We start from the raw sequence: 23,528 nt of genomic DNA, 5'->3' as shown, positions 1-23,528 counted from the left end.
GAAAAGCTTTAAAAATGGCCTATGATATATTAGTGAGAGGCCTGTATCTCAGTAAAAAAAATAACAAAAGGTTTTGGCAGGTTTAGAATGACCCTGTTGATGGTTCTTTTAAAATAATCTAGTGTGTTCTGAAAAATCATCTTTAAAGGTACTGAAGGCAATTTTTTTTTATAATGGAAAGGTTTGCAAAAAAATAAAAATCATAATCTCTGAAAGATATCAATGAAATAAGTTTTGTGAGATATCTGTCTCTGTGACAGCTCTGGAATTTGTCCACGGACTGCACTTTCTGCCTGTCAATAATTTTTTTTGCGTTCTTATTGTAGTTGAAGCAAATTATTGAGGATTAATTCCAATTTTTGCCATGTTGCTCATAATATTTGTCAGTTGAGGGTGCTATTTTGCTGTCAGGGGGGTAGATTCCAGGGAGGATGGTGACAAGTAACCCCCAATAGTCAAAACAAGCAAGTACAAACGAAATCTACGCCCCTTGGCTGCTGTTATTTCTGATAACTGTTTTTGCTCCATAACCGTCTCAATAAAGCTAATTTGGTATCTTTGTTGTGTGGGATATGGAAAAAAAGGGGTGTGGCTAATTCAACAGCTCATCTTGTGGAAATTCTAGAACCGCTAAAATCTCTTACAGCACCTTTAAGTGGAATGGGGTTATTTAAAGGGGTCATGACATGAGGAATCAAACTTTCCTTGATCTTCTGACAAATAAGAGGTCATTGTATTATAAAAACACTAAGTTTCAGAAATCAAAATGTCCTCACTGCAAAAAGAGCATTTGTTGAAACCAAGCTGCCAAAATGACTCTTTCTCTACTTCCTCTACATTGTGATGTCACACTGTGGTAGACAACTGCATCTGACTGCCTCCAGGACAACACATCAACGCCTACTGAGAGCAGAAAGCCAATCATAACAGTGGGTGTGTACTGACAAGTCTTACAGGTGAAGCAGCACCAAAGTTGAGCATTTCTGTCAGAGGGTGGAAAAATATTGTGTTTTTCAAATATATTACTATTTTTTTTTGTGTGCAAAAAAACTACTAATATTAGAAGTGAACCTCAGGAACATATCAAAATAATAGAAAAGACATGTCATGACCCCTTTAAGATTGCATTATATAAATATTTTACCTTCCACAGTTGAGTGTATAGTTAAATTTTACACACAACCCCCACACTACATTTGTCCAACTAGGGGTCATACTATTGTCTCTGAGCCTGAAACCTTGCCAGTGAAAAAGTCCCAGAAGTTGCTTGGCTGCTTGCTGTCCTCTGACATCGTGGATGAGGCATTGGAGCTCTGTCGTACCCAGATGCCCTTCTCTCTAGGGCTCTGGGGTTGAGAGCAGCTATCCTGCCGTCCCAGACTGAAATGAAGGTGCTCCTCTGACCAGGTCTGCCTTGAACCAGCTTGTCTTTGCCTTTGGAGGTTGGTGTCATCACGTTGGGCATTGAGGGAAGGCTGGGCAATACTTAGAAGGTTGTGGTGGGAATGAAACTGCCTTATATGGCCAATGGACTTGGCTGGAGCTTCAGGGGAGCCTGTCACGCACACACACGCACACACAGGTGAATCATTTAAATCAATAGTCATTAAGATCTATAAAGAATATGTGGTATTTTGCCCACATTTATTCTCATATGGGAAAGTACAACTAGTTAGGAAAATGTGAAGAGAAACTAGCCATCAGGATGTTGAATGGCTGTGGATAATAATTCTATAATCAAAGAATAAGATTACATTGAAGGAGGTTAGTCTTACTGCAACTCTACTCACGTTTCCTGTTGGTGTTGAGGTGAAGAGCATTGAGGAAGACCTCACTGCTCAGGCTTCCAATTGAAGATGTCTCTGGGAAGAGAAAGTCATCACTGCACTGACTCATAGAATCTAGAGACTTCTGTGTGTCCCTTCGTTCACCAGAGTCGGTCTCCATCGTCGGACTACTACTACTACTGTCACAGAGAAATTCAAGAGTGTTAATTCAGTGAGTGCAGTCTGTTAGTGTTTGAACTGGCAATTATTGCTGTTTTGCTTTGTAAGCAGGCACACTGGATTGGACATGAAGGTAAAAATTCAGCCTTTAAAGATATCTGACCCATTTCCCATGTTCAAATAACAACCTTTTTCAAAGCGCATCTGTTTTAAGGAGTCAATCTGCATGTAGCAACGTTAAAACATTCTGTTGTGTCTAAAAATATCCAGGTGTACTCTGAATTATATTATTTTTGTAATCCCACAATTATTATAAATAATTCTTGCCAGGGGCTTAGGAACCATTATAACTGAGGTGGGCATGTTTATTTTAATGTTTATTTAGCTTAATTGTAGTGCAATGGCCGCCGTTTGCCTAAAAACGAAGACTTTAAGACCCAGGGGAAGCCTCTGCCAGCTTGTTGCTTCAGCAGTGTGCGGAACTAACTCAAAAGCGCTAATCCCATTGGATAACGCTCTCACGTCACAGTCCACGTTTTGATGCAGAGAACGTGATTAATATTAATGAGCCCATCTCATCTACTCGAGAGACAAGACATGAGCAGTCATCTTTGACTATTGTAAGTTCATGTTGTTAATCAAATGAAAACATTTGACATTTTGGTAACTTTCAGAGAGGTTTATATATCTGACCTCTTCATTGTTAGTCATCTTCACCGAAACACTGAATGATCAATAATGTCTCGTGTTCAGTGACCAAGTCAGCAGTGTAGACAGAGAGGTGACACAAGCAATTCTGAAATTGTTACGGTAAGGTTACATATGACAAGGACATAAAATAGTTTTTCTTTGGTTCTGGACCAATGTTTGAAATGTTTGACAGTCATTAAATTATATGCTAATGCTTTTTGTTTAATATGAACATTTTCATTCATACGTAGTTTGTACATTTTAGTTCTAATTATTGAAGTTCAATCAAAAGAATGCAGATGTTTCTAAAAAAAAACAGATATATTTTCTTTCAAATGATATCACATATTCTTAAAAACATAAAACAGATTATCAAAAACATCTAAAATTATTTAAAATTGTCATAATGTAAGAAGAGACTGATGAGATTTATAATGTTCGTTCCTGCACCCCTGATTCTTGCATTAGTCATGAGAATTATCATTAAGTTAGCTGACCTGACTTTCCTGCGCATCAGATAGTCAATGACATCAGGGTCTGTCTGAATGAGGCTCATTAGCACCTCCTGCTGGAGCTCCGCTGACACCTGCACAAGTGGACATGAAATAAACACATTATATATATATATATATATATATATATACCCTGAACCCTTCACCATGTTCCTCAAACCATTCCTGAACAACGTGGGCAGTGTGGCAGGGCGCAATATCCTGCTAAAAGAGGTCACTGCCATCAGGGAATACCAATGCCATGAAGGGGTGTACCTGGTCTGCAACAATGTTTAGGTAGGTGGCATCTGCCAAATTGACGTCCACATGAATGGCCAGACCCATTCTGGTTTCCCAGCAGAGCTTTGCCCAGAGCATCACACTCCCGCTTGTCGTCTTCCCACAGTGCATCCTGGTGCCATCACTTCCCCACGTAAATGGTGCACACGTACACTGCCGTCCACGTAACGTAAAAGAAAACGGGACTCATCGGACCAGGTGACCATTTTTCCACTGCTCCAAGGTTCAGTTCCGAGGCTTGCATACCATTGTAGTCGCTTTCGATTGTGGACAGGGGTCATCATGAGCATTCTGACCAGTCTGCGGCTACGCAGCCCCAAACGCAGCAGGGTTCGATACACTCTGTGTTGTGGCACATTCCTCCCATAACCATCAAACATTTTCTGTGACTTGTGCCACAGTAGACCTTCTGTCAGTTCAGACTACACGGGATAGCCTTTGGTGCCCTCGTGCATCAATGAGCCTTGGGCGCCCAACACCCTGTCGCCAGTTTGTGGTTTGTCCTTTCTCAGACCACTGTCAGTATGTACTCACCATTGCACACCGGGAGCACCCCACAAGCCTTGCAGTTTCAGAGATGCTCTGACCCAGTCATCTAGCCATAACAATTTGGCCCTTGTCAAAGTTGCTCATGTCTTTAATCCTGCCCATTTCTCCTGCATTCAACAAGTGGACTATGAGAACTGATTGTTCGCTTACCATCTAATCTACCCAGGCCTTGACATGTGACCTCGTTAGGAGATGATCAATGTTATTCGCTTCACCTGTGAGTGGACATAATATTTTGGCTCATTGGTGTAAATCAAATGTGGGCCAAATATTTTATCCATTGCTTTTCCTCCCAGAATGTATATGTAAAACTTTCTCTTCAAAACTCCCCCCTCCCCCCCCCACGCTCTCTCTCACCGTGAAAAGCTGTCTGTAGTTCTGGATGAGCAGCAAAGTAACAGATATGATGACTTTACTGTCCTCTATGCCCAGAGCTTGAGGACTGAGCTCTCTTTCTGATCCTCGCTCTTTCTGTAGGAGGTTGGGCCCGAAGATCACTGCCAGATTGGCTGCCGTCATCTTATTACCTGAGATCTAATAACAACAAAAGTTTACAACACAGATCAGAACCATGGGTGTCAATTTGTTTAAACAAAACATTGGTGGGGACAGGGGCTGGGGGGATTTGTGACATTAAATCAATTCAAGTGCTCAAATGACATTTATTGGATAATATAATCATTAAATATGGTACTGTTGGTTACATGATTATGGCTTGTTGGTTTAGAGACAAGCTTCATGCTAAGAGTGCAAGTTTATCAAATGCAGATTTTTTTCTAATGTCACCCTTCATTGACAAATGTCCATCCATCCATCCATCGTCAACCGCTTATCCTGTGTACAGGGTCGCGGGGGGCTGGAGCCTATCCCAGCTAACATTGGGCGAAAGGCGGGGGACACCCTGGACAGGTCGCCAGTCATTGACAAATGTGTTCCTTTTAATTCATCTTGTACACTATTTACATACAATCGACAGCATTTGTGGCATAATGTTGATTACCACAAAAAATACATTTGACTCGTCCCTCATTAATAAATAAATAAATAAAGCAAAATCACGGTTACAGTAACTGTAGGCCAAAGTATATTTCAGTTGTCGTGTTCGTGTAGCTGATCGGAGTTGTATGGAAATATATATATACAGATAAGATTAGTAAGCAATTTTATCATACTAAAATCATGCTAACACATATGATGTCTTGTGGCTATACTTTTGAAACACTTTGTATATAAATGTTTGTGGACTGGCCCCATCCCCTTCATTGTAGTGCCTTATTGTAACCTCAATTTCTGCTTTATTTATTCATTTGTTTTGTAAATGAGGGATGAGTTTAAAATGTATTGTGGTAATCAATGTAATGCCACAAATGCTGTCGATTGAGTTTAACTTATATGAATCCTGGAACTTTCCTTTGTACAGTAGTTATTTTAAAAACAAACAATGTTTTCTGCTATCTTTCCTTTAAGCTACACTATGTAAGATTTTTTGTTAGAAATTAACAAAATTTCATTTATGAGCAAGTACACCAACAATCCGTCTCCAAAACCATGTTTTGCCTTACCCTGATACACTATGGTAGGCCTGTAATACTGATTTATATTTTAGAGCTATAGGGACGGATTTGGTGGGAAATTGCATACTTCTGTCATTCGCCTCTGTGTGTTTACTTCATTGTAATGTAAATAAAGTAAAGAAGATCCTGCTATTACAGTGTGTGGAGTATATTTGTGGTGACAGGTGTGGTAGTATTTTGAAGTTGAAAGCTTGTGGCCACAACAAAAGAGTGACATTGACCGTGGATCATTCAAAAAGGCAACCCTCTGGGTAATCACCCGTTTTCAAAACAAGAAACGTCGAACCGAGAAGACTCTGCAAGCAAAAAGGGAAAACGACAGGGCCCGTAATAAAATATGAAACAACTTTGGGTCGATTTTCATAGGTGGTGACCACTCCGAGATCTTAAAGGATTTAAAATCGACCCAGACATTGAGTTTTTCTTGCTGGACAGCAGGTAAGATATTTTTCTGGGCCAATATTTAGACGGGTATCTGATAGATTCCACCGTTTGATTTGATCTGAGATGACTAGCAATTGTCATGTCTAATGTAATCGTTGCCTAACTTTTGTAACAGTATGTGGCCACCAGGGGACCCCCAAGAGCACATGAAATGACATATGTATATGTACATACATGTCAATGGACAATGGTAACTAGATACAGAAACGCAATATTATGTTAACGGGCTGCAGGATGCAAACATAGTCAGACAGTTGATTGAAGAGGCAGCAGCATTGCAGCAAAACAGAAATGTCACAAAAAAGGACATCTCCCTCTGGTGTAGAGAAAAGGCAAAAGAAGGAAATCGAGGAAGAGAACAAAATGCAAGATAAAGGTATATTAATTAGCTAGGCTTTGTAATGAGCTAACTTTAGCTGGCTAGTTAGTTAGCATACCCTAGGTAGCATATATTCTTGTTTTAGGAAAGTTCATGTTTGATTAAACATCCACAAATAACTTTGACATCTTAAAATATTATAATACAACATATTACTTAGCTAGTTTTAGATTGAAGTTTTTGTCTTCTGTGTAAAAATAACTTGTTCCTGGGTATTTGTAATAAAATAAGCTTCTGTTCCATAAACTTGGTACTGATAACAGCTTAACATTATTAACTTTAGCCTACAATGTTGGGGTCTTTGCTAATATATTCCAATATCATTATGCCTCAATTAACTAGTTATAGATTGAGAGTGGTTGTTTTGGGTGTACAGATGGCTTGCTGCTGTCTATAATAATTTATGTTATTAAAATGACATTCTGTTCCTTCATCTATCTTATGAAACTTCCTTATAGGAGCATTGTTGAAATATTTTTGTGGTGGGGCACAACCAACGCCACCTGCCCCAAGTGCCAGTGCTACAGCTGCTGATGATGATGATACAGCAAGTGAGTTTCAACAGTCCCAGATCAAAATATATATTTTTTCGTTTTTGACAGACAATTGCATTACCTTCTAATATGACATCTAACATGGCAAGCATTTATTATTAATATTATTATTTTCATCTATCATCAGGTCCATCCTCTGCAGGTGAGGAGCACCAGCACCTGCATCCACTGATCCTGCTGTTTCTTCCATGACTGTTTCAACCTCAGCGGATGTGGCAGGTAAGTTAATAACACAGCAGCCTTTGTATTTGCTCAGTTTACTGTAGAATATCCTGAGATTAATATTTCTAATTATAATTATTAATGTAATACTGTTTATCTTAAGTTATTTTATTTGTAGTTGATTGTTCTGCATTTTTGCACATTAAAATTACGGTAAATGCTGTTTTATTTTGCTACTTTTCAGTACACCACATTAAGTATGCCACTTAGTACTGTAAGACTTTGAATATTAAAGTGCAAATTGACACCTGAACACTCTTGTGGGTTTGCTAAAGTTACAATTAAAAACTGTAGAAGGGTTAAAAAAAAAAAAAAATGCAAGGCAGACACTGATATGATGTAAACAACACAGCTACAACTAATACAATTCCTAATGGGTGTGTTAGATTTATAGTGTGCGAATAATCATGCATTGATAATCATGGCATCTTTCCAAAATCCCCCAAATTCTGCCCCCTGTGGAACACATGTTAGGAATCACTGGTTTAAACAACAATGCTCTTTCTGAGGGAAAACATTTGCTTTTAATTGAGATTTCGAGATTACAAACGGCCTGACACACAAGACAGATGACAGAGGAGAACCAGGATAATAACCAAATTGCGTAATGAGTACGTAATGGAATTTAGACACTGCTTTTTGAGAGTGTTGGTGAGTGATTTGTCATCCTATTTTAATAATAATACAAAACTGAGAATACAGCTGTTTTCCTAAAAAACACATGCCCAAAATGTAATGATCCCAAAGTAAATTTAGCACAAACTGAAATTTTTTCGTCTGACATAACTGTAATTTTGTCAGGGAGTCAAATGACTCAAATATACAACATCAAGCTACACAGGACAATTTTAATTGGTGCCTTAAAATTCAATTTCAGTGGCATGAACAATGATTAAAGCATGACAAATGCAACAATGAAACACTAATTTACATTTTGTAAATTGTATGTGAAGAGTGAGTGCCAGGGTGTGGTACCTCCTCCTGATTGGGGCCAGTAGAGTTGTGTGCTTTCTCTTGTACTGTATGCAGAAGGGTGAGGAGCCTCAGTAGAGTATCACAATTACATGGTGGCAACAGGTACAACAACTGCTGCAGGTACATCAACTGATCAGCCCCTCTCAACACTGTGAGAAACACAATATATCTCATAAAGATTATTATTTCATAACAGCTGATAAAATAAAGACTGTGTATCCTGTGTATTATTAGAAGAATTGTTCAATCGTTTGCTCGTACGGTTAGTGTGCAGGAAAGCGCGGTACAATTCTCGTGGCAAAAGGGGGTCAGGCATGTCCCTCAGAAACTCCTTCAGTAATGCAGCCACATCATGAACGCTGTGCTCCTCGTCTAGCACAACATCTATCCCACTATCAAAATCCTCACGAAGCTGCAATCACACACATGAACACAATCAACCAAAGGATAAAACATCATCAAGTATGCTGCCACCACACATGAGCCTCAAGTATCCATGTTTCCTTGAATAAACACATTATAATATAATACACAAATCACAGTCATTCGAAGCTCCGCTTCCTACAATTACACCAATGCTGGTCTTTGTAAACAAGAGACTGTACACTGTCTGATCATTATCTGAAAATATATACTGTATGCGAGATTCTTGCCATTGCATATGCATTAAAAAACTGTCAGTGTTATGCTGTCATCAGTGTGTCTAGAAATCAATATGAAAAAAGCTCTAGAGAGCAGCTGGAACTCACAAACTTACTTGACGGACTCTCTTTTTGGAGCTGCCTACACGGAAAACCCCCAAAGTTTGTAAACCTTGAAAGAGAGAGAGAGAAAGAACCATGATCATAAACAGGTGTTGGGCTCATATTTAATCTGTTTCTTGTTTTTGAGGGTAATCTCAGTGACTTGACCCTCAGTTTGTAACATGAACCAGGGTGTGTTATTACAAAAATGTATGAATCTTATGATGAAAGTATTTGGATTTATATGCTGTATTTCTAACATATTGCTACATCATAAGCATATTGATAAATTTTATGTCACCGCAAGAATTCTTAAAAACAGCACCTATACTTTTTGACCAATAATGTTTCATAACTTTTCTATTAATTTGCTCATCATTTACAATGCTACTAAACTAAATTAAACTATTACAAAAATAAATAAATAAAGCATTAAATTAATAAAAAGATTTACCTGATGAAACACCTTAGAGCTGAGCATAGCTAGAAAATTTATTTTTATATTTTATTTAAATAAATAAGTTAGAGCTGTGAATTGATACATTTTTTGATTTTTTTATACTTATTAATCACACAGTTTTCTGTGATTAATCATGGTACAATAAAACATTAAAATATTATCATAAATGTATTTACTTTATACTTTATCTCAAAGAACTTGTAAGTAATTTTTTATCATTCATTTTAATTATTTAAATATGTACTTGTTAAAATTATCAATGTTTTGCATCTAACTGACAATTTATATGTACATAAATGCCATAAAATCAGTGGACATGCTTTTATTAAGTTAATCTTCTGGCATTTTCCAATGGACTTTTTTAATAATCTGATAAAATGAGCGGATCCAATTTATATCAAACTTTATTGGCAAGATAAACTTTAGTGTACAATACACTGCCAATGAATTTTGAGACTCTATACATACAAATTGAAAGCTGAAGCTTTGTTATTGACACTGACAGATGACCGTGAGTGAGCGTCTTCGGACGATGCGAATGGATACGGCCACTTGCCTGTGTCTCTCCCACACCTGGCTCACCACTTGCGGCTGGAGTCTCCATTCTCAGTACAGTATATCAGTCCCATGTTTATTATGCTCGGGACTTGCGTTGCACGTTCATTTTTATTTAAACGTGATAAACAGTCAAGTATTCAGAAATTTATGTGTTTAATATCTCAGCCGTAAACTAAATAAATAACTACTTTTATTAATAGTGCCTAATATCCAGTATTCCATGACTGTCGGAATCCTCCTTGACATTTTATGCTGTAATGTTGTTTGCAGCTCACCGTAAGTCTGAATGTGGTTACAGCAGCGCTCCACCACTCTGGGGACTTGCCTGTAGATGGGGTTGAGACTCAGCTTGGCCTGTGTATGATTAGCTGAAGCCTTTTTCAACTCCAGCTCATTGGGGTGAGAGAGCTGCAGAGCTTCTAGTAATCTGGACTGACTCTCAACCAGATCAGAGATGCAGTCTACAGATAACCCTCCCTAGACAGAGTGAGAAAGCGGTGGGGTGAGAGGAATAAAGTTAGTTTACGATGGAAGGGTAGGCAACAGTCAAGGGAATGAAGGTTCAGGAATGTGATGTATGTACAGTTTAAAGGTTAAAGATTAAAATGTCAACATATATACGAGAGAAGGCTAAAATGACCCGTTCCATTTAAAGGAATTGTTAAAGCACATAAACAGCCACAATGCTTTCCTATTTGTCACACAAAAGAACACAAAGACAGTGGAAAATTGGTTGCAATACTTAAAAATCGATTTATGTTTTCAAAATGTATACAAAAGACATGTAAACACATTTCAAATGTCACATCTATCAACGCAATGATGAACAGCCCAGCAATCTGTTATTTTTCCTTTCTCTCTCCATGGTTGGGGAGGACAGAATGGAGGGTTTGATTTGGCCGAGAAACAGACATTGATCTCATTCCCTCCTGCTGATCTGTTGCCACCCATAGAGATGTTGTCTCCTAGTCCTACTGAGTGAAATATGTGGAAGTAATGATACAGGTGAGAAAGATATGGCAATAATCTGAATAACATTCTGCCTGCTGCCATCCGGAGTCTCAGTAATAACAAACATTGTTTTGGATATGATGTGACCAGGAACACTATACTGCCCTACAAACCCAAAATGCAATAATGTGGAATATAAAATAGTCTCTACAATGATTTCTCTGAATCTGAGCACAGTTGGGCCAGACCTGTACAGCGTAGTATAGTGTTCAAGGTATTGTCTGTTCAAAATTCAAACTCTTTTTAAGCCTGTGATCTCGTACCTGAGCTTAATTAAAATTGTGTCCGAAAGCAAACGTGATCTCTTTTAACATTTTCTGTGAGGAAGTTGCTTAAATGTGGGTTGCAAGTCCCAGTCAGGAATGTAAAGGCTTATCTGTGAGGTGTTCCATATCAGCACATGATGGTGAGGAACTGTTTGAATGAAATTATGCCATCTTATGAAAGCAAGCAGTTTTTATTGGCCCTAATTTCTATTTGCGTAGTTAATGTTCTCCTCTCTCATTTACTCTTGTATAAGATCTCAGCAACACAGAATCTCACAAAGCAGCAGCACAAACTTTTGCTGGATACATACGGTGTCTGTGATGTCATGTCTAAGGGTGTAATATAGTTTTGAGGCCTAAACTAATTGTGCAGAATTTGATGTTTCAAAGCTCTTAAAAATCTAGTTTAGCATACACTGTAACAAAAATCCTGTTAAATTTATGGTAAAAAATGGCAGCTGTGGTTTTTCTGAAATTCACAGTAAAAAAATATGGTAACCACGCTTCAGGGTTTACAGGATGTCATTTTGATGCCTGTATATTTTACGGTGCATTACCGTTTATATTATTAAATGATATAAACCTAATATATTAACCTTATGAAACTGTAAAAATCTGCTTTTCACTTTATAACGTATTGATTTTCACTGTAGTAATTGCAGAAGGGCACATGATGACATAAAGTTCACCAATAGTGACTCTTCCAGGAGCAACGACCAATAAACATGTAGAGACAGTGCTCAGTGTCACTCACACAAACACTAAACACCATCAGAGTAACACATTTGAGATTAAAATAATGCAGTAAACATTAACTAAACTACATCAAATATAACACAGAACACCCCAATCTACATAACTGATATTAAAAATAAGTAAAAACAACTATTCCCATAAAATATAGTGAGATGTGATTGGTTAAGCAGGGAATTCTGGGAACGCCTGATTATAGTTTTTTTTAACCGTAATTTTAACAATAATTTGCCATAAAAAGTACGTGTACTCTCTTGCAATTCATTTTTAACGTTAATTATATGGTAAAATCATAGTTTTTACATGTAAAAAAAGTTATATAAATTTTTTTACATTCATTATAATTATTTACTGCCTATTTTAAGGTAACTGGTTGTTAACCAATTAAAGTTTTTTTACTGTAGCATTTTTACAGTCTTTTACCATTAATTTACAGAAATGTTTTACTGTGTACAATGGGGCTAGAGGCACACCTTAAAGGAATATTCCACGTTCAAAACAAGTTAAGCTCAATCGACAGCATTTATGGTATAATGTTAATTACCACAACAAATAATTTCCGACTCCAAGCAAAAATCGAGTTACAGAGAGGCACTTACAATAGAAGTGAACAGGGCCAATTTTTGGAGGGTTTAAAGGCCTTAAATGTGAAGCTTATAATTTTATAAATGCACTTGCATGAATTCTTCTGTTAAACCTCATGTATTATGAGCTGTAAAGTTTCAATTGTAATTGTTACAGTCGTTTTAGAGTTTGTTGACATTACATGTCATGGCAACAAAGTTGTAAAATTGGCAATAACTTCACACAGAAAAGGTTAATAAGTGATTTCATCACACTGAAATCATGTTAACACACATATTGTTTATGTTTTATGGCTATAATTTTGAAATAATGAGTATTTTAACGTTTACAGATTGACCCCATTCACGTCCATTGTAAGTGCCTCACTGTAACCCAGATTTTCAACTTGGACAAATACTTTTGAGACAGCAAGATGCTTTTTTGAGTAACAAATAAAGGTTGTTACATTCACAAAGTAACCACTTCAGTAAAGGGTTAACCATTTTCTGTTAATTTCAATCACATTTGGCATTTCATAACAGCAATATCTCGTTTTCAATTGTTTTCTTCTAAACAATAGTCTATAAAGGAATTCATCTCCATTGTGATTAGATCAGTTAATGTGAGCCCACTCGAACATTCTTCATAACAAATCTATTCACCCCACTTAAGAAAAAAGCATGTGTTTTTTAGGGGCCTTTAGCCCTGCAACAGGGGGGCATTTTACCCCAAATACTATCCTTTCACATATTGGAGAGTTATTAACAAAACTTTGATTTTACTCTAAAAATAAATGCGATATTTTCAGGGAATCTCATTAGCTATACAAATTTGCAACATTTTAAAATTTATTAAATATTAGATCAAATGATCTCAAAATCAGACTTGAGACGCTGCACGCAATGATCTCATAGATCAGGAATATTTTGCAGTGTGTAGTGACAAAACAGGTGTTAAGGAAAGTACTGCGGTGGTTTTTGTTGCTCTTTAGTGTTTGGGGAGAAGATAAAATCAAGCGTGCCTTTTACCCCATGATGTCTTTTCCCCTCTTGTGCCCTATGTTAAGTATCAACTTGTCTTTTGATTTTTATCTTAAAATTCCTTTGGAGAACTACAAATTAGACAGTTGTTACATACAGTAAGAATGCAGAACTATAAAATGAATGTGAATAGAATTTGATGAGAAGTATTTAAGTTCATATTGAAATCTCAAATCTTTGGGATCTTGGCAAATGGAGCATAGTGTGAGAAACTGTTGAGATTCCTCTGAAACTCTAGAGGAGATCCATATCAGATTACTGTGGCTTTTTTTCCTCAGGAGACCCAAAGAAACAGCTCAATTTGATCTCTATTGGATGTAATTGCTGACTAGGAGAAACAACTGAGATATTGATGGGATCTCATTTGTGACTTTTCTTTCCAATGGGAAGGTTTTATCGGGTTAGAAGTTCAACATGACATGGGTGCTGTTTTTTACTCCTTGATTACTTGATCAAAATACAAGAAACGACTCCAAATATGTTTTCAACTATATATACAGTGCCTTGCGAAAGTATTCGGCCCCCTTGAACTTTTCGACCTTTTGCCACATTTCAGGCTTCAAACATAAAGATATAAAACTGTAATTTTTTGTGAAGAATCAACAACAAGTGGGACAAAATCATGAAGTGGAACGAAATTTATTGGATATTCCCACTGTCAAACATGGTGGTGGCAGCATCATGGTTTGGGCCTGCTTTTCTTCAGCAGGGACAGGGAAGATGGTTAAAATTGATGGGAAGATGGATGGAGCCAAATACAGGACCATTCTGGAAGAAAACCTGATGGAGTCTGCAAAAGACCTGAGACTGGGACGGAGATTTGTCTTCCAACAAGACAATGATCCAAAACATAAAGCAAAATCTACAATGGAATGGTTCACAAATAAACATATCCAGGTGTTAGAATGGCCAAGTCAAAGTCCAGACCTGAATCCAATCGAGAATCTGTGGAAAGAACTGAAAACTGCTGTTCACAAACGCTCTCCATCCAACCTCACTGAGCTCGAGCTGTTTTGCAAGGAGGAATGGGCAAAAATTTCAGTCTCTCGACTTACAAAACTGATAGAGACCTACCACAAGCGACTTACAGCTGTAATCGCAGCAAAAGGTGGCGCTACAAAGTATTAACTTAAGGGGGCTGAATAATTTTGCACGCCCAATTTTTCAGTTTTTCATTTGTTAAAAAAGTTTGAAATATCCAATAAATTTCGTTCCACTTCATGATTGTGTCCCACTTGTTGTTGATTCTTCACAAAAAATTACAGTTTTATATCTTTATGTTTGAAGCCTGAAATGTGGCAAAAGGTCGAAAAGTTCAAGGGGCTGAATACTTTCACAAGGCACTGTATATAAGAGTCAAATATATATATAATATATATATATATATATATATATATATATATATATATATATATATAGCCTAGACATATTACGTTGAAAGATCTTTTTGCTAAACTCACAAGTACACATCTCATAAGTGAGGTCTAGTTCATACAAAACCAGTAAAGGGCTTCTCTTACCCGTCTGTGTGTGCGGGAGGTGTTGTCCATGATCGCTGATGATAGTGATTTGGTGTGGCCCTCCACTGCTGGTGAGGAGGCAGCGGCAGGTGTTAAGACTGTACTGCACAGAGGCCGGTTTCCATTGTGCTGCCATTTCTCAGCACGGAAGTGTAGTACACTGGCCTCAAGGTCCAGACAGTCCCGTCGGCTCTCTTTCAGCGCATCTTGCCGTTGCTTGTGTGCCCGGTCATTTGCGATTACTTGGGTGAGAGGGATCCCAAACGCTTTGGGTGCAGACTCTGTAGACGAATCAGAAAAGAAAACTGAAGGCCTTTTCAGTTCATTTTATTACTTATATATTTACAAAAGGAGACATAATTTTGGATAACCATAGTTGTTATTATTATTCTAAATTTTAGATGAGGTGATCATTCAAGATTTTGGATTAGGACAAGTTTCCACAGTATCCAAATCTTTATACATACATGCATGTAGTACTTCTGTAAGGACACAGCCATTTTTATATTTCATTTTAGGAAGGGTGTGTGTGAAACATGCCAGTCAAACCCAGTTATTTCTGTAAACAATGACTCTGCATATACCTTGTCATCACAAAAACTCACACCTCACACTACAAGCAGCATCCTGATAGCTCATGATTAAATGGCACTATTTCTTTTGTTCTAGCTTAGATTCTGTATAGTGAATCGTTACAGTAATAAAGCCAAAACATCTGATTATGGAACATCACATCAAATGCAATTGTATGTTTTATTAAGTATGAAGGCATACTTTACTTTTATCATATGTGATATTTGTTGCAGTGTATCTTGAAGTTAATATTTAGCTGTCTGTTGTGGTTTACTTTACTTTAAAATTGATTGAAAGCAATAGGTTATGAAGAAATGCGGTTGAAAAGGGTTTTATTGTATTTTTTCATGCAAAACAATCCTAGATAGTGTATATGGGATTTCTAGTGTAAAGCATGGACAAAATGGGACAAGAATCATACTGAGGGCTTATGCCCGGTGTAAATATAGTAACTCCTTTGCGTTTAAGATCCATAGGCAACATTTAAATACAGTCACAAGTCACATTGTTTGGATTTCACATGACTTGAATATATTATATACAGACTGTATCCACTGAGTCCACTGTTCCCATGCTGTTCTATAAGTGATCTCATTTGTAGCTGCTCTATGTCTGCTTTACTCATAAGCAGGAAAACATCTTTATCTGCCCACTGGGGTTAATCCCAATCATATGTTTAAACAACACATCCTACTTAAAGCTATTTTAAAATGCATAAACAGACGGACAGAAAGATAGATGATAGATAGATAGACAGACAGATAGATAGATGACAGATAGACAGACAGACAGACAGATAGATAGATGACAGACAGACATATAGATAGAAGACAGATAGATAGATAGATAGATAGATCGATCGATCGATAGATCATTAAAACAACTGTTACAAGTTTGTCCCTGTTGTGCATCTGTAGAGAAGCATCTTAGGGAATTGCTAACACTTTAATGTAATGAGTGGTTTCTCAACTAATTAAAACATAATACGTATTAGCACCTTATAATGCTTGATCTTAAATTCTAGATCTTGAAGAAAGCTTTATTTAACTAATTAGTCTAAAGCAGCTTAACTGTAATTGAACGTATGCCCTCCCAGCTATTTTTATACATGGGGAGGTACCTACATAATGGCAGCATAAGGGTCTAAAATGAGGTTACCACTCAATCTGTTTTGGCTGGCTGGCAAATAATACAAAAACATGGCTCCACTGCAAAGAAAGTCTTGGCTTCTCCACTTGCACCCTCCCTTCTTGAAAATCTATTTTCTCCTATCTCTACCAGTTGGCTTAATGTCTGGTGGCAGGTCAGGTTAGTCTAATTCACTGGACGCCAGCCCACCTATTTAGTCTGGATGGATAGGGGGATTGATTTTACTTTAAATACATTCTTCTTCCTTCATTCATCCCCCACTGCTGTCATTTTGAGCTAGAACAAACACCTGACGCACATGCTCGATACAAGTACCAGACTGTGGTTGCAGGTGGCAGGCGGAACACCAGGAACATGGTCAAGTAAATCAGCCAACTCAGAAATCTGTGCTGCTTTAGCTCCTGCAATGCTTAGGAGCTGGTCTAAGATCAGTTTAAGCATTTAACAGCTCTTAAAGCCAAGTTAAATACTGATCCTTTATCAGTACTAGTGAGATTTGTTATTATTTCAGTAGTGATACTAGTGTTTCAAACATATTTATTGAAATAATACAGTGTACTTTAAATACACCCTGAAATTAAATTAAATTCACAAGTATGAGGTAAAAAGAAGACTCAAAATAACATTGGATGCAGTAAATAATAAAAAAAAACCCTGTATCGTTTATGCTTGATTAACAGGTAAATCCTGGTAAGTTTAAAAAAAATTACATTTTGTGCTCAAGATCTGTTTTTAGATTTTGCAGATCTCATATAAGTGGCCGACAAATAGAGTAAATATGTAGAGGAGGTCTGCAGTCTTTGATGCACTAGCAGAGTGCATGCACTCCCAAATATGCGTGCACAGGGATGCATAGATTGTTGGGAGTACAGCTACATTGGACAAAGTGTTTTGTGTCTTACAGTCTAAAAGGTCTTATAGGCATATGGAAGATTGGCAAGAACACACTAAACAGCCCTGTCAACCTGGGTCAGAGGATTCAGAGAATGAATATTCAGAGAGATTCAGGAGTCGTAGTGCTTTAGTCGTAGTGCTTTAACATGGACATTGCGAGGACAGAGTCTGTTAAACTTGCAAAATGTCTAACAAAATGTTACGTGTGATCAGGCTCAAATTTAAAATGCAGCTCGACCATTGTTTGTTTGTGGTTTAAAAGAATCTAAAAGAGAGCACTTGAAGACAACAAGACATGATGAAGTATATATGTCTTGTGTGTTGTTTATCAAGCAAAGATTACAAGAGTGCATGTGCTTAGGAATGCTGCCTGACAAACGGAGTCCTTAAAGTGTTTAAGTAGAGTGGCTCAGATGGTTTAATATTTTAAACATTGTTAAGTCTCACAATGCAAAGTTTGAGTCTTAACAATGTTGGAACCACTGGTATATTTGAAATGCATGCATTTTATAGAGGTTTACAGATCTGAGAATGCTTTATAAAAATAGCATTGAAGTAAAGAAAGGAAATGGTAATCCCTTACCCCGTTCTTTCTTTTCTTTTGAAAAGGAATCAAACTTTCTCCGCAGTGATTTCCTCCTCTTACGAATCTCTGCAGAAACAAAAGGGATTATAGTTGGTATAAAAATAGATACATTATTTATAATACATATAATAACTGGTTGATTGCTATTTATATAAATGGAAAATATTATGCATAAATCTATATGTATTCAAAGTAACAGAATCGAAGTTACATGCAAAACGATATGTTCATTACACCATTCAAGCATTAAATAGCTTGTGGCAACTAACACATGCACCAAGAGATGCATGTAAAATTGTATTTACATTTTAAATCTGTTTAGATGGCTGATAACAGTGTTTGAAGTGAAATTAAAGTGAAACCTCAAACATCATTGCTGCCCAGCAAGCGAGATATGGCACTATATAAAACATTTGTATAAGAGAAGACTGTCCTTAAAAATGACAGAAACCTTTCCTGGCTGGATAAATAGCCACCATTATCCCTAAATATTACTTGAGAAAGAATATTCCAAATTTGGAGAGAGTTGAAATAAGTACCTAAAACAAAAAACATCATAGTCTGTGTGCTTTTATAAACCTAATGTACACCGTCTACACAGCCGTTAGGAGAACAGTGAAAGAACGATGTGAGATGAGCTGTTGTTCTCCTTTACAGGTTAAAACTTCCTTCACAGTATTGCTACATGCAACCCCAAATTAATATCTGTGTTTATATTGTGAAACTCAGTCCTCCTCATATCATGTTGACTGTCACATGGGAAAATGCTTAGATATATTTGCCACACTTAAAGGGATAGTTCACCCAAAAATGAAAATATTCTCCTCATTTACTCAGCCTCATGCTATCCCAGATGTGTATAACTTACTTTCATTAGAAGGACACAAATGAAGATTTTTAGAAGCATATATCAGCTCTGTAGGTCCATACAATGTAAGTGTATCAGAAATTTGAAGCTCCGAAATGCACATAAAGGCAGCATAAAAGCAATCCATAAGGCTTCAGTGGTTAAGCCATATCTTCTGAAGCGATACAATCAGTTTTGGGTGGAACAAACTGAAATATAACTCAATCTTTACAAAAATATTGACAGACTCTTTGGTGATCATAATTCCAAGCTCGATTACACTTCCTAGTGCCACGTATTGCTCTGTGCATGAGTCAAGCACTAGGCAGTGCCTAAAGATTGCAAAGGCAAGATGTACAGTGAAATAGGAGTTATATTTTGGTCTGTTCTCACCCAAAAAGGATTAGATACTGTAGCTTCAGAAGACATGGATTAAACCACTGGAATTTATGAATTACTTTTAAGTTGCCTTAATGTGCTTTTTGGGGGTTCAAAGTTTGGTCACGATTCACTTGCATTGTGTAGACCTACAGAGTTGAGATATTCTTCTAAAAATCTTTGTTTGTGTTCTGTAGAATATGGGATGGTATGAGGGTGAGTAAATGATGGAAGTATTTTTATTTTGTAGTGAACTTTTCCTTTAATAGACTGTGCATAGCTGTTCACTAAATGTATTTTTTTTTGGTATTGAAGCTCATCTGCACAGAAAAAGTGATTATGTGCTGAGCAGTTTATGTGTCTAACCTGTAAAGGGATAGTTCACCCAAAAATGAAAATTCTCTCATCATTTACTCACCCTTTTTCATTCAGTAGAACACAAAAAAAGACATTCGTTAGAATGTTGACAGCCTCAGCCACCATTCATTTTCAATGTATGGAAAAAAGAGAAGTGTAAACATTCTTTCAATTTTCTCCTCTTGTGTTCCACGGAAGAACAAAAGTCTTATGGCTTTGGAACAACATGAAGGTAAGCAAATAATGAAGGAATTTTCATTTTTGGCTAAGCTTAGCCTTTAAAAATAACTTTTGTTGTTATAACCTAATAAAGTCAGGTTAATTCAGTCAAATTAGATAAAATATGTGACTTTAATAAAACCACTTTAGGCATATTTTTTTAAGTTACATGTTTACAGTGTGGAAACAGGGATTCTCAAAGAATCTTAGCTATTGAGCAAAAGCAGATATTAAAGATGCTGTGTTGTAATGTCCAGAGAGAAAAAGAGAAAAGGGATTGTAACACATGTTGAGGGGCTCTAGGTGGGGTCATATTCCCATGACTGCAGGAAATGAGAGTTTATTTCTATGGCAACGGCCCCCTTCTCTCCCCACATGCCAAGGCATCCTGGGATAAACCAACACCAGCTCCCATCAGAGAAAGAGATGATGAGCATGTCGAAATATTTGCCTGATTTAGGACAAATAATATCTTAGGGTCAACACAGAGATTGAAAACAAAGTTAAGGAACTTCTTTTATAAGGCATGAGACAGAGACAAAACAAAAGATTCAAACTGCATAAAGAAAGAAATTAAAAATAATAATAGAACGTAAGAATAAACAAGCAAGTTTCAAGAATGTAACTTCAAAATATCCCAGGATTAACCACCAAGAACCCAGAAAATAAAAGTCCAAAAACCGAGATGCATCACTCATGACATGTTTCAGAAATATTCTATGTGTATTTAACAGAGCTTAAATTAAACTCTCCAAAGGACATTCATCTTCGCAAGAAATATCTGCCAAACACGTCGATGACAATTCCGAAAGGAGCAGCCAAGTAAACCACCATGAAGAAACTGACAGATTTCTCCTTTGGGAGGAAAATGTTCTGTAAATATTCCCATAAATTATAATGGCTGCTTCCCCATGAATAAGCTAGAGTGCTGGCTAAGGTCTTCTCACAGACGAACATATGAAAACTCCACTTTAAAGGACAGCGGATGACCTTCTCTGATCTGACCATGTGGAGTTGCTTGTATGTGCTGGGAATACCACTTCCCACATAACAAAGTGGTTTTCCATGGTAGGACTTAAGGGGACAGGGACAATCACAAGATAATTCACACACATGGCACAAACAATTGGGTTGCAAAAAAGTAAAGAAAAAGAATATTTGCAAATAAAAGAAAAATAAATTGATGTAATTCAAAAGGGATCTTGAATAGATAGCAAAAATCAAATCTGCGTATCATTTTTGTATAAATATGATTTTAATGGATTGTGTTGTTGAAGAAGAATATATAAAAATGTAAGTCTTCTAAAATAGTAGTTCTCTGGTTTTGCATAAGACATCATTTCATATTGTGATTGAAATCTTAATTCAATCTATCATGCAGTTTTAATGGATATCATGCCAATGTCTCAAACGTCAAAGTCTGATAGTTTCAAAGCATTTTGAATGGTTTCCCTCATCATGTAGCCTATAGGTAAGTGCCTATCGCAACTGTCACATCCGTTTATTGCATTTTTTCGCATTAACATAAGAACAAAAAAGAATCAGAATTAAATATTAAATGTTCTTAGGAGTGCCAACCCTTCTACATAATGTGGCTATTATTATTTCGAGACTGTGCATTTAAATTCACAGAGTTTTTACAAAGTGTGCGAATAATTAATTATAGATCAACCATTGGTTTTTCATATCGCCTTTTTCATGCTTATAACATATATGCAGATGGTTTTTTGGTCAATAATTGGTGGATAAATATTGGCAGCTGATATGCATCAGTGCATTCCTAATTATTTGGTTAGTTCCATTTTATTATTTGCATTTAGCATTGTTTGTCCTTTTTGCTCTTCGTAACCTTATCAGAACAGACCTGCAACCCATTTTTGGGTTGCGAATCACCATTTGACACTGCTGTACTTTAACTTTCCATCTCGCAAGCTTTCTTTCGTTCTGTCTCTGTTTTCACGCACTGTAGCTCTATCTTTCTACACATATACCTCTTATCTCATACATTTGAAACCAAAAATTCCTCTGATGTACCTATGCATGTATTTCATGGGAAATCATTGGAACTCAGGCAATTTATCACATAGTATTTAAATAATATGCACTACATCTGTTATGCATGTTTAAACAGCATTACAAAACAAGTGTCGAAAACAATCATTAAATTGGTCTTAAATGTACCTCTAGGGATGCTGATCTTAAAATCCAGGTCTCTTTTTTCCAAGTGGTAAAGCGCCACCTCCTGCAGACGGACTCTTTCCAGCTCAGAAAGACTTTGGATGGGAACTGGCTGCAGCCTCAAGCTTTGCCCAAGCATGGTGGCCCAAGTATGTTCACCCTGAGTGACAGACAGTGAAAACATTTTTACAGGAAAAGAGCAAAGGAAACCATTACTTTCAGTCTGAAAATGTGGTTGCAACCCTGCTCTAAAACAAAGCTGTTTCATGTGCGTTTGATCAAAATTGGAATTCTGTTGCAGGGTATATCTCCAGGAGGACAACTGACCCTTATGAAAGTGATATATTGTAGCTAGTAAATAGTTTGCTTGACCTCTTACAAACCAACAATCAAATGGTGCACAGAGAGTGCTGTAGTAAGGGAGTGTAAAATCACTCCCAACAGTCTTTTGAGAGACTGTTGCTAAATTTTTTTCTTAATAAAAGAACATATAGATAAGCAGGTCCTAAAAGAGCCCTATCCATATGAGCCCTAAACACACAAAGCCTGAAGGGTCAAAATATCTAAAAATATCCTATAATAGAAAAACACATAATATTTGAGCCTTCACTCTGTTTCAAGGGCAGCTACTTTTAGACTTGGCAGTGGCATTGTTTTGGGTAAACATACAATAGCTTGTGGACATTTTATAACCCAATGCATTTCCTCTGCATACATACTGTGTGTAATTGTGTGTGTGTCTTTTAGATTTTTAGGTATTATGGGATGTTTTAAAGGAACAGTTTGACCAAAGCAAAATCGTGCTCTATGTCTTCAAAAGACCTGGAATATGACACACAAGCAGTATAAACTACTTTAATACCTTTGGGACATTTTTTATGCTATGAAATGAGGCACTATCCAACTATCTAAAGTTGAATTGAAAAGATGGCCAGTGATATTCCTTAAAACATCTCCTTTTGTGTTTACGTAAGAAATATATGTAGATCGTCATGAGGGTGGGTAAATTCGGACAGAATTTTCATGTTTGGGGTAACTATTATTTTAACCTTGTGTGACCCTGCATACATATGTGTGGACTAAACTACAAAACTACATATGGTAAGAAACCTAATTATGTTTTTACATTTAAATCTGTTTGAGTCAAATGAGGTTGAGTCTCTATTTTAATCCAATATGCCATTTTTAAAATTTGAGGGATTTATTTAGAAACACCACGCTGCTAAACACAATGTACTCTTATGTGTACTTTAGTGCATTTTTCCTTAGAAATCCTATATTTACTCTGAATTCTCACATTGGGGAGCA

The 23,528-nt window shown here is 36.8% G+C and overlaps 1 protein-coding gene across 4 annotated transcripts in view; it reads right to left on the bottom strand.

Annotated features, from left to right (window-relative positions):
- arhgap36 (Rho GTPase activating protein 36) overlaps positions 1-23,528 on the bottom strand; it is a 48,351-nt gene that overhangs the window by 1,361 nt on the left and 23,462 nt on the right. For 3 of the 4 annotated variants that reach the window (XM_052145887.1, XM_052145911.1, XM_052145903.1), the window contains exons 2-12: positions 22,224-22,380; positions 18,239-18,307; positions 15,040-15,320; positions 10,161-10,362; positions 8,882-8,937; positions 8,386-8,536; positions 8,125-8,273; positions 4,334-4,510; positions 3,134-3,222; positions 1,791-1,966; positions 1,239-1,555 (exon numbers count right to left, since the gene is read on the bottom strand). In XM_052145887.1, coding sequence (XP_052001847.1) covers positions 1,239-1,555; positions 1,791-1,966; positions 3,134-3,222; positions 4,334-4,510; positions 8,125-8,273; positions 8,386-8,536; positions 8,882-8,937; positions 10,161-10,362; positions 15,040-15,320; positions 18,239-18,307; positions 22,224-22,380 — 1,824 coding nt within the window. The remainder of the gene's footprint in view (positions 1-1,238; positions 1,556-1,790; positions 1,967-3,133; positions 3,223-4,333; positions 4,511-8,124; positions 8,274-8,385; positions 8,537-8,881; positions 8,938-10,160; positions 10,363-15,039; positions 15,321-18,238; positions 18,308-22,223; positions 22,381-23,528) is intronic. The other variant, XM_052145894.1, reaches the window with a different exon arrangement.

Source organism: Xyrauchen texanus, chromosome 2 (genome assembly GCF_025860055.1).
Source record: "Xyrauchen texanus isolate HMW12.3.18 chromosome 2, RBS_HiC_50CHRs, whole genome shotgun sequence".
Classification (NCBI taxonomy): Eukaryota; Metazoa; Chordata; class Actinopteri; order Cypriniformes; family Catostomidae; genus Xyrauchen; species Xyrauchen texanus.
Note: the sequence above shows the minus strand (reverse complement) of the source record. Positions and strands in the feature narration are given on the sequence as shown.